Raw genomic sequence first — 17,702 nt, 5'->3', positions numbered from 1 at the left:
TTGGAAATTAAATAAATAAATTTGCATCAACATGGCGTGTCAGTTTCCCCAGCTGCAAGGAAATTAAATAAATAAATTTGCATCAACATGGCTTGTCAGTTTCCCCAGCTGCAAGGAAATTAAATAAATAAATTTGCATCAACATGGCTTGTCAGTTTCCCAGCTGCAAGGAAATTAAATAAATAAATTTGCATCAACATGGCTTGTCAGTTTCCCCAGCTGCAGGGAAATTAATTAAATAAATAAATAAATTTGCATCAACATGGCTTGTCAGTTTCTCCAGCTACAAGGAAATTAAATAAATAAATTTGCATCAACAATGGCTTGTCAGTTTCCCCAGCTCTTCCGCATCCATGCTCTCAAAGTCAATATAATAGTAGGAAAGTTGTAGCTAGCTGCCAGCCGAGACCAGCTATATATAAATCCGGCCATTATTTTGAACAACTATATATAAAACATAGCGTGCCAGGCCGGCCATGAATTTCCATTTGAGTTAAGATGATCAGATAGAATAAATTTGCAGAAATTAAATGGCAGCTTCTTCCCAAGCACTTCCTCAAAAACCAGGTACAGTGGTTTAAATTTGATTCATTAAGTCTAGCTAGCTAGCTTGCTTCCCATACATGATATGATGATGATATATGATGTTACTCCTTGTCCTATTTTACCTGTTTACCACCATACCACTCCCACTGCCACCTTTTATATTATTATTATTATTATAAATGTTACATAGTATATTCTAATAAAAACAATTAAAATGTTTAATTATACAATTCTGGGTCATTTTTCGAAAATTGAATTGAACACACCAACATAATTTTCTAAAATGCAACCAAATTAAACATTGAAAATGAAAATGTTTTCTGACTCATTTTTTATGAGCTGTTTTCCTAATTTCCAAACACACCTTAAATTTAATATTATGAAAAATTAAATTAAAAATAATTTTAGTCAAAGTCTAGTTGACACATAAAATGAGATGAAGGGAGCAATTAAACGATGTTGCAGATGGTTTCAGCAAATACCGGCCACTATACAGAGCAATATTGGCAGCAAATTGGGATGAAGCTCAAATATTCTTCAACCAAAACCCAGCAGCAATCCAATCTCCACTCACCAATAACTTAGACACTTCATTGCATGTTGGTGCTAAAGCAGGTAATGCCTCCTTTATGGAAAAGCTTGTATCATTATTGTTGGACCATGAACTTGGCCCCAGAGACGCCTATGGGTATACCCCACTTCACATCGCTGCCCGGCATGGAAACATTGAGGTGGCTGATATCCTTGTTCGCAGGAATTCTAATCTCCTCTATCTTCACAACAGACGTGGTTTATTCCCCATCCATTGTGCGGTTAGGAATCATCGGAAAAGCAAGGAAGCCTTTCTGTATTTCCTTGGTGTGACTAGGGATGATGAATACGGGCAGCCTAATCCATATGCAGGCCCAACCGGTGTCTCTATTCTTGTTAACTTAATCGTATGTAAATTCTATGGTACGTATAGTAGTCAATCCGTATACCATGACCGGGGTCTCACTCCACTATCGACGATCCTATGTGTTTTGTATTATGACTTTTTATGTTTTGCAATATGAAATTTGGTGTGTTATACAGCTGAGGATACATACAGACTTAATATAATACACAAAGTTCATATTTATAATGCATACAATTCATGTTCATTATATCGTGTTTATGTATACTGTGTATGTGTATTATAAACATGAATTCTGTGCATTATAAAGTCAAATTTTATGTATTGAATCATAGTCCATAGTTCATTGCGACCCTGGTCCACCATATAATTTGCTAGCTAGCTTAATATAATTTAATGAATATATATATATATAGATTTGGCTCTACAGTTGATTGTAAGGTACCCTGATTTGGGCGGTCATAAGAGGACAAGAAACGATATATCAGCTTTGGATGCCATAGTTCTTAGTGACTGTTCCATTATTAACAACCACAATCTAAACTTTTGGCAAAGTTTCATATACCATTGTGAGTAACTTTCCATTTCTATCGTCTATCTTTATATATATATATATATATATATATATATATATATATATATATATACTTATTCTTGATTCTTCAATCTCGTGTCTTCCAGCTAATTAATTACTGCTCATTTTGATCTGTAAGTTATTAGTAAAAATTATTATTGCATGCAGGTGTTTCTAAGGCCGAGTCAACAACATCTACACCAATTTTCCACCTCATAACCTCACTACTACAATGTATGTATGTATTAATGTGTGTGTGTATACATAACTACCTAACATGCACTACTATTATTGCATGCAGGTGTTTTGTCTTGTTTTTCATTCTAGTACTTTAGACTACTCGTATGTTGGTTCTATTGTTAAGCAATGTCTTTCTATTGCTAGGGACATCGGGAACATCTCTGTTCACCATGTCAAGAAGTCAGTGAATCACGTGACTAATGTGTTTGCACGGACAATTGGTTCCTTGTCTGTCCTGGGTTCTTGGGTCTCATACCCTCCTGATTGTATTGCTGAGTTGATGAGTTCTTAATATATTATTAGTTTGCTTTCAAAAAAAAAAAAAAAAAAAAAACTACCTAACATGACCCCATCAGATCAGAATATATAATTGGAAGATATATAATAGTAAAATAAAAGATTTTGTTTATTATTGTTTTAATTTGATATCTATCTATCTATTTATTAGGGCTGGTAGGGAAGAGCATAGTAAACAAAATGGTGATACACCACCAAGTTGTGAAGCTTCTTAAATGCTTGTGTGATCAACTCAAAACCCTAAATGATACACAAGTGATCTCACTGACAGAACAAGCACTCTTTGATGCAACTAGTTTAGACATTTGGCAAGTCATCCTAAATATTGCGGAAGCATATCCTATGTCGGTTTATTTCTTAAACTCCGAGAAGCAGAATATACTTCACGTTTCAGTAATGATCCGTAGCGAAAATGTGTTTAACCTTGTTTGTGGAACCAGTGTGCTTAGGACTTTTTTTCCGGATTATCGAGACATAAATAATAACAACGTTTTGCATTTCGCTGGGAAATTGGCACCTCCGCACAAACTAAATCTTGTTTCTGGCGCAGCTCTTCAAATGCAACGAGAGCTTCAATGGTTTAAGGTATAGTATGTCACAATCTCTTATATAGTTTCCCCCATTGTTTCATTTTTATTTGTATCTTATGTTTTTTTATGACAATGAAACTCACAACCACGTACTAACTGATGGTGTGTACACTGGGTAAATCCCATGCCAGTCTTGTAACCGCAATCTAAGGAGGTAAACCAATCTAGACGATTCTATTGAGAGTCAAAGTTGTGATCTTGTTGTTATAAAGTCAACTAACAATTTGCAAACCAATTTGCTTGGGGTTGTCTGACCAACATACTTTTATTTTTATTTTTTTTGAAACACACACACATCTAAATATGCATGATCTGATGAATGCGAAGTGCAGTAAAAAATGAGCGTGTTATTTTCATAAATATTTAAAAAAAAATTTATTTATTTTCAACCATTAGATCTACTAGATTAATTGTTTGAATTTGTCAAGAGTTTCTTATATGGGTCATGGTTCTCGCCAGATTATGAACCTTTATATATATATATATATATATATATATATATATATATATATATATATATATATATATATATATATATATATATGATTCATTTCATCTGATCTGCAGGAAGTGAAAAAAATCACACCATCATATTTCTTGTCATATCGGAATAAAGATGGCAAAACTCCGAGTATGGTCTTTACGGAGGAGCATAAAGAGTTAAAAGAGGCAGGGGAGAAATGGATGAAAGAGACAGCAACTTCATGCACAATTGCAGCAGCCCTCATTGTTACTGTCATCTTTGCAGCAGCCATTACAGTTCCTGGTGGCAACAGTGGTGAAAATGGCCTCCCAATCTTCTCCAACCACAATGCTTTCACAATATTTGCCATCTCAAATGCTGCATCTCTCTTCACATCAGCCACTTCCTTGCTCGTCTTCTTGTCCATCCTAACTTCGCGCTATGCAGAGCAAGACTTCCTATATGCTCTTCCCAAGAGATTAATCATAGGTCTCGTCACCTTGTTTTTGTCCATAATATTTATGATGATTGCCTTCTCCGCCACAGTGTATCTCGAATTTGGGCATAACAGAAGGGGAGTTCTTATTGTAGTGGCTGCATTTGCATGTTTGCCGGTCACTTCATTTGTGCTTCTTCAATTTCCTCTGCTGGTAGATTTGGTGTCATCTACATACGGACGGGGCATTTTCGATCAGCGTGGCTTTCCCCAGCTCCCATTTTGACTTGCATGCCACTCATATTGACTTTGTAAGGCTTTGATCATTTTAATTTGTGGTTCTAGCTAGGCAAATTGCATTTTGTTATGAGCTTTCTCCTCAATCAAAGAGACTAGTTTCACATAATGCAGATACCATATCGGCATATCCTATATGGTTACCATATTTTTCCATGAATATGTTTTAATAAGGAATAAGGGTCAAATAGGCCATTGAACTGCACACAATAATGCAATTAGGCCACTGAACTTTAAAAAACAATAATTAGGCCACTGAACTTTAAAAAACAATAATTAGGCCACTAAACTAACAAAATTCATTCAATTAGTCTAATTTATAGGTTTTGTAGGTTAGTAACAGGTCACCCAAAAATTTTAAAATATTTTTTTTTTTAAATTATTATTTAAAAATAATAAATTAAAATTAAAAAAAAAAAGGTTTCTTCGCTCTGCCGGAGACGAAGAAAGTTTCTTCGTCTCCGGCCATGGAGATGAAGAGTCTCTTCGTCTCTGGTCGGGGACGAAGAGTTTCTTCGTCTCCCGCGGAGACGGTTAAACTTGCTTTTTTTTTTTTTTTTTTAAAAATTTTAATTATTATTTTTAAATAATTATTAAATATATATATTTTTTAAAATTTGGGTGACCTGTTACTAACTTGCAAAACCTGTAAATTGGCCTTAATTGCATGAAAATGGTTAGTTTAGGGACTCAATTGTTGTGTTTTTAAGTTCAGTGGCCTAATTGCATTATTGTGTGCAGTTCGATGGCCTATTTGACCCTTATTCCTTTTAATAAAATATGTAGACTTTATACAATATTATTATGCTTTTTAACTATCACAGGCCGCTTAAAGTAATTCTTAAGGGGTGAATTCAATCATGACTTTCATATAGTTTTAAAAACTTTTATGAACTTTAAAAGTTTAGAGTTATTCAATTCAAACTTTTAGATCAGAGAGTCTTTAAAAGTCATGCGGTATTCAATCAAGATTTTTAAAGGTTCTTTAAAAGTCGTGTAGTATTCGATTAAGACTTTTAAAGAGTCTTTAAAAAGTCATGTGATATTCAAAAAGTTATGAACTTTTGTAGACTTTTTAATTTTAGGACTTTTGTAGACTTTTCTTTCTCAAATATAAATAGTTGAAATCCAACCATCAACCTCAAGATTTCAAAATTTTCTTTCTAACAACTTTAAATGTTTCTCTCTCTATTTAAATTCGATTTTTTCTCCCTATTATTTCTAATGTTGTTGTATTCTGGTCTTATTGAAAATTTGTAGAGTACATGTATTCTTGTTTATTGTGCATATATATAATAATTTTTGTTGACATTGTGAAGTTGAGGATAATAATCTACTCACTAGACCACGCTTTTTAGAGTGTATATTATGCTTCGGCTATGTTTGACAAAGCTTATTTTAAGTATAAGCTCCTAACTTAAAATAAGAGTTTATTTTGGAACGCTACTTTAGATAGCGTTTCAAAATAAACTATTTGCTTCCTAACTTTTATTTTCATCTTTGTCCTTATTATTATTATTATTATTATTATTATTATTATTATGGGATGAAAGAGATTCACAATAATATTGCTACTTCATTATGGGATGCTAGATCATGATTTTGCTAATAATTTTATTTCAAAATGTTAATTTTTTTTTTTTAAAGACAAAACGTTAAATTTTAATATGTTAACAAACTATTTTAAATTTTTTGAAGATGTCATTTTTAGTCCTTTTACATTTATTAACTTACCAAAAAAAGCTAATTTTACCAAACACTTTTAATCATAACAGCTAGCTTAACAGCTCTTCAGTTTTCAGCTCCTAGCTTATAGCTTTTCAGCTTTCAGCTCCTTTTCAGCATTCAGCTTCTAGCTTATAACTTTTCAACTAGGTTTGCCAAGTAGAGCATTCGTTTAGCTGGTTGATGTAATTAAAGCAACCAATCTCTGAATTTGAAACTCTTAACACACACACACACACACACACACACACACACACACACACACACACACACACACACACACACACACACACATATATATATATATATATATATATATATATATATATATATATATATATATATACACATACAATTCTAACTGGAATAAAAAAAATGTCGGTACTACTTGTTTCTTAAAATGAATGGTTCATAGTATTTTAATTTTAGTATTTTTAATGATTTTCCTTATTTACCCTTTATTATATTATTTTTTTTCCTTAAATAACCTTAAATTCCGTTAGTATAAACTTTATTAACGGAATATTTCGTTAACTATTTATTATTATTAACTTACTCATTAATTTCTATAAGAAAGGTCTTAGGTTCGAACCTAATTCCAATTAGAGTTATAGCATAATTGTTAAATATATACTACGAATATGTTAAAATGTATTAAAAAATAAAATATAAAATTTAACATTGGTCAAATAATTAGCCCGGCTAAATACATAGCATTATAAATCAGGAACTTTGATAATCATTTGATTTTCTTTCATTAAAAAATAATAATAAATTTAAGTTCAGTTTTTTTTCCCGTTTAATTAATCTTCTTTTGATTATTGAGAACAAAACTTAATATTTCAATTATGCTTTTATCAATGCATGAAAACTTCTAAAGAAATTTGTAAGGTAATTTTTACTATATTATTATTATAATATCTATTGTAACCTTATATTTTGAATTATTTATTATCATCATCTATTGACAGCAATTGTCATTGACAAACTCTCAAAACAATTTGTCTCAACAACGAATGAAAATTAAAAAAAAAAAAAAATCAATGATTTCATTATTGTGGATGAAAAGTATGTACGCCACTTTATTCAATTGTTATGCTGTGGAACTGTGTCCACCTTGCAATGTGGACACAGTTCTATGTTCATAATTACTGAACTATATATTCATAATAATAAAGCTATAATTCATAATTTTTGAACTTCATATTCATAATTATTGAACTCTATATTCACAATTACAGAACTCTATGTTCATAATTACTGAAGTATATGTTCATAATTATAAAGCTATATATTCATAATTTTTTAACTTCATATTCACAATTATTGAATCTCTATATTCATAATTACAGAACTATATGCTCATCATTATGTTCACAACTCTATGTTCATAATTATAGAACTATATGTTCATAATTTTTGAACTATATATTCATAATTATGAACAGTTTTGGAACCGTGTCCACCTTTGTCCACCTTGCAAGGTGGACACGGTTCCATATCATAATTTTCCGACTTTATTGCTCTTATTACTTAAATTAAAAAATAAATTAGTAGCTACAACAAAAAAATAATACATATGCATTTAATTAATTTAGAATTAGATGTCTCACAACACATGAAACATGTAGGGAAAAACTACCGCTACCAAATATCAACATTGCTTGTAAGATAAAGAGTTTATAGCACAATTAAGATCTCAGTCATATACACAACAAGACAAATCTAAAACTTCATACACCATAATATCATTGCATTGCATGATGAATCCCTCTATGATACTACCAATAACCCAATTGCACATGACACACTACCAATAACCAACAAAAAAAAAAAAAAGAAAAAAAAAAGACATGTACTGAAGATGAAAACAATAACAATGCTACCTAAGAGAGAATTAGAAAAATTTAAACCAAAAATAGTATGGAGTATTTATTTAGACTATCGCTTTTAGACTTAGTACTTAGATTAGGGTTATTACAAAGTTGCAAACATTTATTTTTGTGACAGTTATATATAATCAATCTCTCATATATTATCTTGCATTTATATATTTTAAATTACCGATTTAAATAAACAAATTTAACATTTATTTACTTATGTATGAACATTTTCTATATAATATTGCATTGATATACTTTGAAATACTTATTTAAAAATAAGTATTGAGCATTATCCTATTCGCGCAAAGCGCGTAGAAAAACTAGTAATAATATACAATTCTAATAAGAGCCAATAATGTTAGGCCCCTAACTGGAATAAAAACAATGTCGGTACTACTTGTTTCTTAAAATGAATGGTTCATAGTATTTTGATTTTAGTATTTTTAATGATTTTCCTTATTTACCCTTTATTATATTATTTTCTTTCCTTAAATAACCTTAAATTCCGTTAGTATAAACTTTATTAACGGAATATTCCGTTAACTATTTTTTTTTTTTGAAAATATATGTGGTGCTTTATTAAAAATATGTCGAAATAATGTCTGGTGGGAGAAGATCCCAGTACATAGCAGCCGATTGCTGATATGCTGAAGTAGCTAAGGCATGAGCTATAAAATTGTCTAGTCTAGAAATAAAATGGAAAGAACAAGACTGAAAATAAGCTGTAGCTGCTCTGCAGGCGTCAATGGCATAGCCGACGTAAGTGCGAAACGTAGTAGACGGTGTAGTAAGATAACGCTGTAGCATTAAACAATCTGTATATATTTCGATGTTCTGTTCCCCTCGATCCTTTAACCATGACAAAGCCTCCTTGCATGCCAATGCCTCGGCCATAAGTGGTGAGAAACAATCCGGGAGGGGTGCACTGAAGGCCGCGACATACCCTCCATTCATGTCTACGAGGATTGCCCCAACCGTAGCCTTGCCCGTATTGTGTATAAACCCCGCGTCGATGCGACATAGCCTCCGAGGTGGCTCTTCCTGTACAATACCGTGAGGTCCGAGTGGCGCATGAGAGCCAAGATGTTGAGATTGCGTTGCAGGCAGTGGTACGTGGTTTTGGACTGCTGGCGGGTTTGCCCTTCTCCATGCATGCAATGCCGAATTCGCTGCTGCCAACAAAGATTGTGGCCGTGGTAATAGAGCATTCCAAACCGCCCCGTTCCGTGCTCTCCAAATATTGTAGAGGATTGATGCTGCATATAACATCCCATCAAAATCTAAAACATTTAGGAGCTCACCAAACCAAATATGAAAAATATTCGTTATAATATTGGGGATTGGAAGGTTGGATCGGTCCCAAATGTTCTTTGCAAATTCACATAACACTAAAGCATGCATAGTGTCCTCTTGAGATGATCCACACATGGCACAATATGGGTTTACTTTTACCCTCTTTATAAGCAAGTTAGAAGTGGTAGGCAGTATATCACAAATGGCTCTCCATAGGAACATTCTCCATTTTGGGGGTATTTTGAGTTTCCACAAGGTTAACCACTTTGTAAAGGTCCCATTCTCATTCCCATAATTACCAACTATTAATCTGTATCCGCCCTTTACAGAATAAACTCCTCTCGGGTCCCCAGGCCAATACCAAGTATCATCATAATCCGGAGAAACTGGTATTTTAAGAATATTTGCCACATCACTAGGATGAAAAAGATCAGTTAAAATTGAAAGATCCCAAGTCCGTGTTTGTTGATCAATCAATCCCACCACCTTAGCATCCTGTAACTGTACTGGCATCTCTGTTTGTATCATGGGGTCTTGGTCGTCCTGTAACCAAGGATGGGTCCATATGAGTGTAGATTCCCCATTTCCAATCCTCCGTCTTACCCCACTACAAATGATACTCTTGGCTGCCATAATACTCCGCCAGCAGAAACTAGGATTATTTCCCACTTGTGCATCAAAAAATGAGCCTTTGGCATAATACCGTGCTTTATATATACGAGCTACCAAGGACTCAGGTTTAGTAAGCATTCGCCACGCCTGTTTTCCCAACATAGCCAGGTTAAAAGCACGCAATTCCTTGAATCCCAAACCCCCATATTTCTTAGGAACACATAGTTTGTCCCAAGCCTTCCAATGTATCCGTCTATCAGTTCCAGAGTCCCACCAGTAACGATTCATAGTCCTCTCAATCGCTGTACAAACAGAAGTTGGCAGCAGGAAGACACTCATTGAAAAGGTAGGCATGGATTGTGCTACACTTTTCAATAAAATTTCTTTACCTGCCTGTGATAATAACCTCTTATTCCATGACCCAATTCTTTGCCGGATTTTATCCTCTATATATGCAAAAGCTGCCTTTTTGTTTCTCCCTACAAATGAGGGGAGTCCCAAATACTTGCCAAAATTAGGAGCCTGGCCAACTCCCAGAACTTGCGCCACCACTTCCTTACTTGCGTTACTCGTGTTCCTACTATAACATATGCTTGACTTGTGGTAATTAACCACTTTCCCAGATAAATCCTCATAGACTGATAGACACCTCTTGATCTCACTGGCCTCTTGAACATTGGCTTTAAAAAACAGAAGGCTATCATCAGCGAAAAACAAGTGAGAGATTGGGGGAGCACCTCTTGCCACTCTGCATCCATGGATCAAACCCCTATTGTGAGCCTGCTGTAATAACAAAGAAAGGCCCTCTGCACAAATAATAAAAAGATAAGGAGATAATGGGTCTCCCTGCCTTAAACCACGTGTGGGTAAAATAGGTTCACTCCTAGAGCCATTCACCAATAAATTATACGAGACTGTAGATACACAATTCATGATTAACTGCACCCATCCAACATCAAAACCCAAAGCCAACATCATTTTTTCCAGGAAAGGCCACTCCATCCGGTCATAGGCCTTTGCCATATCAAGCTTCAAAGCACTCCACCCCACCATGCCACACTGTTTCCTGTTCAAAAAATGACCCACCTCCGCTGCTACCAAAATATTATCAGTTATAAGCCTATCTGGAATAAAGGCACTCTGCGATTCCGATATGACTCCTTCCATCAGCGGTTTCATTCTATTTGTTATCATCTTTGCCATAATCCTATAGATCACATTACTGAGGGCTATAGGACGCAAGTCAGTTACTAGCTCAGGGGTCTTTTTCTTTGGGATCAAAATAATATCTGTACTGTTTAAGCTAGGTGGTAGATTGCGTGAGTTAAGACATCCCATGACAAAAGTCGCAACATCCCCCCCTACCACATCCCAAAAATGTTGATAGAACCCCGGGTTCATTCCATCCGGGCCCGGTGCCTTATCAGGAAACATTGCAAACAGGGCCGATTTAACTTCATCAAATTCAAAAGGCAGTAACAACAACTCATTCTGTGCCTGAGTGACCCGCGGAACAATTCCCTAAAAAAAACTCTCCCCAGATCCCGGATTTTCAGAGCAAAAAATACGATTGAAATATTCCAAAATAACATTATTCATGGGTTCCCCTTCCACCCAATCCCCATTATCATTCATTAGTCTGGCAATAGTATTCTTCTTTTTACGATGAGAGGCGTACCTGTGAAAGAACTTGGTATTGGCATCGGCCTCCTTGAGCCAGTGTTGCTTGGCCCTCTGCCTCCAGTAGGCATCCTCCTGGGCTTCAGTACGGCATAGAAGTTGTTCCAGGGATTGAAACTCAGCAAGCGAAGCCGGGTCCGTGCATCCCCTTAGTCGTTGCTGCTTCTTCTTAAGATCAATAATCTGCTTACCATACTTATGGTGCCGATCTCCACCCCATCGTGTTAATCGACTACCACAATATTCAATACAATGCTGCAGACCCTGTCCCCTTCCTTCCTGTCATGCCTGCTCGACTATCCCTCTACACCCCTCCTCATATAACCACGCTGCCTCAAAACGGAATCCCCTCCTTCTCGTTCCATTCGTCCCTAAGGATTCATGGATACCCAGATAGATAGCCGAATGATCAGATTTTCGGGTTCTCAAGTTCACCACCCTGGCCATTGTTACCATACTACGCCACTCATCTGTTGCCAGGACTTTATCAAGTCTCTCCTCAATCCAATCAACTGTTCCCTTCCCCTTCTCCCATTCCGTTAACTATTTATTATTCTTAACTTACTCATTAATTTCTATAAGAAAGGTCTTAGGTTCGAACCTCATTCCAATTAGAGTTAGCATAATTGTTAAGCATATACTACGAATATGTTAAAATGTATTAAAAAATAAAATATAAAATTTAACATAAACTTTGGTCAAATAATTATCCCGACTAAATACATAGCATTCAATGATTATAAATCAGGAACTTTGATAATCATTTGATTTTCTTTCATTAAAAAAATAATAAATTTAAGTTCAGTTTTTTTTTCTTCGTTTAATTAATCTTCTTTTGATTATTGAGAACAAAACTTGATATTTCAATTATGCTTTTATCAACGCATGAAAACTTCTAAAGAAATTTGTTAGTTAATTTTTACTATATTATTATTATAATAATATCTATTGTAACCTTATATTTTGAATTATTTATTATCATCATCTATTGACAGCAATTGTCATTGACAAACTCTCAAAACAATTTGTCTCAACAACGAATGGAAATTAAAAAAAAAAATCAATGATTTCATTATTGTGGATGAAAAGTATGTACGCCACTTTATTCAATCGTTATGCGGTGGAACTATGTCCACCTTGCAATGTGGACACAGTTTTATGTTCATAATTACTGAATTATATGTTCATAATTATAATGCTATATATTCATAATTATTGAACTCTATCCTCACAATTACAGAACTCTGTTCATAATTAATGAACTATATGTTCATAATTATAAATCTATATATTCATAATTGTTTAACTTCATATTCACAATTATTTGATCTCTATATTCATAATTACAGAACTATATGTTCATAATTATGTTCACAACTCTATGTTCATAATTATAGAACTATATGTTCATAATTTTTGAACTATATATTCATAATTATGAACAGTTTTGGAACTGTGTCCACCTTTGTCCACCTTGCAAGGTGGACACGGTTCCACATCATAATTTTCCCACTTTATTGCTCTTATTACTTAAATTAAAAAAATAAATTAGTAGCTATAACAAAAAATAATATATATGCATTTAATTAATTTAGAATTAGATGTCTCACAACACATGAAACATAGGTGAAAACTACCACTACCAAATATCAACATGTGCTTGTAAGATAAAGAGTTCATAGCACAACTAAGATCTCAGTCATATAAACAACAAGACAAATCTAAAACTTCATACACCATAATCTCATTGAATGATGAATCCCTCTATGATACTACCAATAAACCAATTGCACATAACACACTACGAATAACAAAAAAAAAAAAAAAAAGAAAAAAAAAAGACATTTACTGAAAATGAAAACAATAACAATGCTACCTAAAAGAGAATTAGAAAAATTTAAACCAAAAATAGTATTTATTTAGACTATCGCTTTTAAACTTAGTACTTAGATTAACGTTATTACAAAGTTACAAACATTTATTTTTGTGACAGTTATATATAATCAATCTCTCATATATTATCTTGCATTTATATACTTTAAATTACCGATTTAAATAAACAAATTCAACATTTATTTACCTATGCATGAACATCTTCTATATAATATTGCATTGATATACTTTGAAATACTTATTTAAAAATAAGTATTGGGCATTATCCTATTCGCGCAAAGCGCGTAGAAAAACTAGTATATAATTCTAATAAGAGCCAATAATGTTAGGCCCTTAACTAGAACAAAAAAATGTTGGTATAATTGTTTCTTAAAATGAATGGTTCATATTATTTTGATTTTAGTATCTTTCAATGATTTTCCTTATTTACCCTCTATTATATTATTTTCTTCCCTTAAATAACTTAAATTCCGTTAGTATAAATTTTAGTAACGGAATATTCCGTTAACTATTTATTATTTTTAACTTACTGATTAATTTCTATAAGAAATGTCTTATGTTCGAACTTCATCTCAATTAGAGTGGTATAATTGTTAAACTTATATATACTACGAATATGTTAAAATGTATTAAAAATATATAATATAAAATTTAACATAAACTTTGGTCAAATAATTAGTTTGACTAAATACATAGCATTCAAATATTATAAATCAGGAACTTTAAAAATCATTTGATTTTTATGCATTTAAAAAAAAAAAAAAAACAAATTTAGGTTAAGATTTTTTTTTTTCGTTTAATTAAATCTTATTTTGATTATTTAGAACAACACTTAATATTTCAATTATACTTTTGCATTATTGGTATGATTTATGTCATTATGGTATTAATATTTTTTGTATGTATTTTTTATGATGGTACAATTGTACATTACTTTATAAATATTATACCATTTTTTTTATCGGACAAAATTGTTCTTACATCATTGTTAGACATGTGCGACCTAATTACAAAGTTGTTGATCATAAATACAATTTCACCTGGACTCTAAAACAATAGTACCATTTTCTAAAGAATTGACAATGTTGACATCACACTGGCTCCAATTGAACAAGTTTACACATCAGAATTTTATCAATGCATGAAAACTTCTAAAGAAATTTGTAAGTTAATTTGTACTATATCATTATAACAATATCTATTGTAACTATATATTTAAATTATTTATTATCATCATCTATTGACAGGAATTTTAACAATTGTCATTGACAAACTCTCAAAACAATTTGTTTCAACAACGAATGAAAATTTAAAAAGAAAAAATCAATAATTTCATTATTGTTGATGAAAAGTATGTACGCCACTTTATTACTCTTTCACAATATTTGGCATTTCAAATGCTGCATCTCTCTTCACATCTGCCACTTCCTTGCTCGTCTTCTTGTCCATCCTAACTTCGCGCTATGCAGAACAAGACTTCCTATATGCTCTTCCCAAGAGATTAATCATAGGCCTCTTCACCTTGTTTTTGTCCATAATATTTATGATGATTGCCTTCTCCGCCACCGTGTATCTGGTATTTGGGCATAACAGAAGGGGAGTTCTTATTATAGTGGCTGGATTTGCATGCTTGCCGGTCACTTCATTTGTGCTTCTTCAATTCCCTTTGCTGGTAGATTTGGTGTCATCTACGTACGGACGGGGCATTTTCGATCAGCATGGCTTTCCCCAACTCCCATATTGATTTGCATGTTACTCATAATTAATTGGTTGATGATAGGCAAACTCTAGACTTCTGTTCCCGTTTCTAGATGATCACATTGATTCCCTTTTGTCAATTATGGTAAAAAAGGGGGAGTTAATTTCTTGAGGGAGAGCAACCAAAGCTCATGCGGTAAAACTAGAGGGTGTGTTTGGTTCGAACATGGGAATCGGAATTGAAATGGGTATCAAATACTTGATATTGGTAATGAGTTTTGGTGAAAGTATTTTACATTTTTGGTAGTAGAGTGGAATGGAAATGGTTACTAATAATAGTGCTTGAGAATGAATAATGGAATGAAACCCTTATTTTATTAGGATATGGATTTTTCAGTTGATGAGGTATTCGAAACCCATTTAGTGTTCTAAAAACCCATCAACCAAACAATAATAATCACTTTCATACCCATTCATGTGAGCAGAACTCATCAACCAAACACACCCTTAGCCATTTTAATTACTTTTGATGATGATATTAAAATGTTCACATTATATTTATAGTAAAAGAAATAACAAGCTATAGCTAACCACTACCCCCACTAACACCTACCACTAACCATTACCCCCATTAACAAATACCACTAACCCACTAAAAGAAATTAACAATCCACTAACTTTTAACTTGGTATAATATCATTTTAACATCAATTTGCCCAAAATGGTCCAGACAAGCCAATTCATTCTGAGATTTAATTAATTACATCCCACTACTTTGCGCATAGAAAAGAACCTTTATGCTATACAATTCAAACTTTTTCTAAAAGAAATTGTATATATAGTAATGCAAACTCATGAGGAAAAAAAAGCAAATAAATAATAAAATAGTTTCATAGGGTCAAACTTGGTAACTCAACTTAAAATTTTGTTTTTACCAATATTGACTGATTTGGCTATCCCTGTAATAATTAAGTGGGTAGCTAGCAAAGATAGTTGTTGAACAGATAAGATTTGAGAAAATAAATAAATGCATGGTACGATGTAATGAATTCGAAAATAATTGTTTAAAAAGAATTATTATTTGTAATATAGTTTTAACAACCATTTATATCATTAATTAAGAAGAATGGGCCCTCATGTTTGGAATTTATTGGGTGTTTGTTTTATTAATAAAATTTTGTCCTCTTCACCACCCTTCATACCATATAATAGTAAGAAAGTTGTAGCTAGCTGACAGCCGACCAGCTATATACAAATCCAGCCATTATTGTGAACAAATATATATAAAACATAGCGTGCCAGGTCATCAATTGCCATTTGAGTTAAGATCATCAGATAGAATAAATTTGCAGAAATTAAATAGCATCTTCTTCCCAAGCACTTACTCAAAAACCAGGCAGAGTGGTTTAATTTGATTCATTAATTCTAGCTAGCTTCTCCATATATGATATGATCATATGATGTTACCCACTTACCCGCAATAGATTTCAGCACCCTTCCATTATACAGAGCTATAGTGGCAGCATTGGGAGGAAGCTCAAATATTCTTCAACCAAATAAAACCCCGCAGCAATCCAATCTCCTCTCAGCCAATTGATCTCGCCTTATAGCGACCGCATCTGGTAGACTCAAACAATATTGAAATTCGTTCTCATAGCTTACTACGAAAAATATGTCGGGGTTAAAAGATTGACAACTTTAATATATATATATATATATATATATATATATATATATATATATATAATTTGAGAGGAGAAAAAGAAGAACAAAAAAGGACTTAACAATATTGATTCTAAGGATGATATTAAAATGTTTTGTAAAACATTATATTTATAGTAAAAGATAGCTAAAAAAAAAAAAAAACACAACCCCACTAACCATTATCCCATTAACATATACCGCTAACCCACTAAAGAAATTAACAACCCATTAATTTTTAACTTGGTTTAATATCAGTTTAACATCAATCGGCTCAAAATGGTGCAGACGAATCAGCTCATTCTGAGATTTGATTAAATTACATCCCGATTTCTGTATTTGCAAGTAAGATATAGGGCTTTTATGTTATACAATTTAAATTTATATATATATTTGAAATTTTCATGGTGCTTTCATTAGAAATATGCAGCAATAATGTCAGGTGGGGATAGATCCCAATACATAATAGTAGGCTGCTGGAACGCAGCGGATGCTAAAGCATGAGCTAAATAATTGTCTGATCTAGGGATAAAATTAAAAGAATAAAAGTCAAACAAAGCTACAATAGACTTACAGCTATCAATAGCATAACCAACATATGAACGAACTGTAGATGGGGACGAGACGAGATATCGTTGCAATGATAGGCAATCTGTGTAAAGATGTACTGCTGCTTCGCCCCGGTCCTTGAGCCATGATAATGCTTCTTTGCACGCAAACGCCTCGGCCATGAGTGGTGAGAAACAATTTGGAAGAGGGGCACTGAATGCTGCCACATATCCTCCATTTGCATCGAGTAGTACCGCCCCTACCGTTGCCACACCTAAGTCGTGAAGATAGGCGGCATCCACGCGGCATTTCCTGGGTAACGTTGTCGCT

General features: G+C 33.2%; 2 protein-coding genes across 2 annotated transcripts in view; one reads left to right on the top strand and one right to left on the bottom strand.

The window, feature by feature from the left end:
* Window positions 1–378: 378 nt before the first annotated feature.
* The window catches only part of LOC109168169, a 96,663-nt gene continuing 79,339 nt past the window's right edge, over window positions 379–17,702 (top strand). The window contains exons 1-6 of the mRNA XM_019317212.1: window positions 379–567; window positions 1,012–1,500; window positions 1,858–2,010; window positions 2,184–2,249; window positions 2,704–3,137; window positions 3,710–4,344. Of these exons, the coding sequence (XP_019172757.1) occupies window positions 531–567; window positions 1,012–1,500; window positions 1,858–2,010; window positions 2,184–2,249; window positions 2,704–3,137; window positions 3,710–4,327 (1,797 nt within the window). The 5' untranslated portion in view covers window positions 379–530 and the 3' untranslated portion in view covers window positions 4,328–4,344. The remainder of the gene's footprint in view (window positions 568–1,011; window positions 1,501–1,857; window positions 2,011–2,183; window positions 2,250–2,703; window positions 3,138–3,709; window positions 4,345–17,702) is intronic.
* Window positions 8,903–14,873, bottom strand: LOC109165547. The gene is made up of 6 exons (XM_019314362.1): window positions 14,797–14,873; window positions 11,420–11,763; window positions 10,241–11,305; window positions 9,966–10,153; window positions 9,399–9,782; window positions 8,903–9,202 (listed from the first exon to the last, which is right to left on the bottom strand). The coding sequence occupies exons 1-6, from the start codon at window positions 14,871–14,873 to the stop codon at window positions 8,903–8,905; spliced, it is 2,358 nt and encodes a 785-aa protein (XP_019169907.1).

The sequence above is a fragment of the Ipomoea nil genome, unplaced genomic scaffold (assembly GCF_001879475.1).
Source record: "Ipomoea nil cultivar Tokyo-kokei standard unplaced genomic scaffold, Asagao_1.1 scaffold0317, whole genome shotgun sequence".
Classification (NCBI taxonomy): domain Eukaryota; kingdom Viridiplantae; phylum Streptophyta; class Magnoliopsida; order Solanales; family Convolvulaceae; genus Ipomoea; species Ipomoea nil.
The sequence above is the reverse complement of the archived record's forward strand: the minus strand, read 5'-3'. Positions and strand labels throughout refer to the sequence as shown.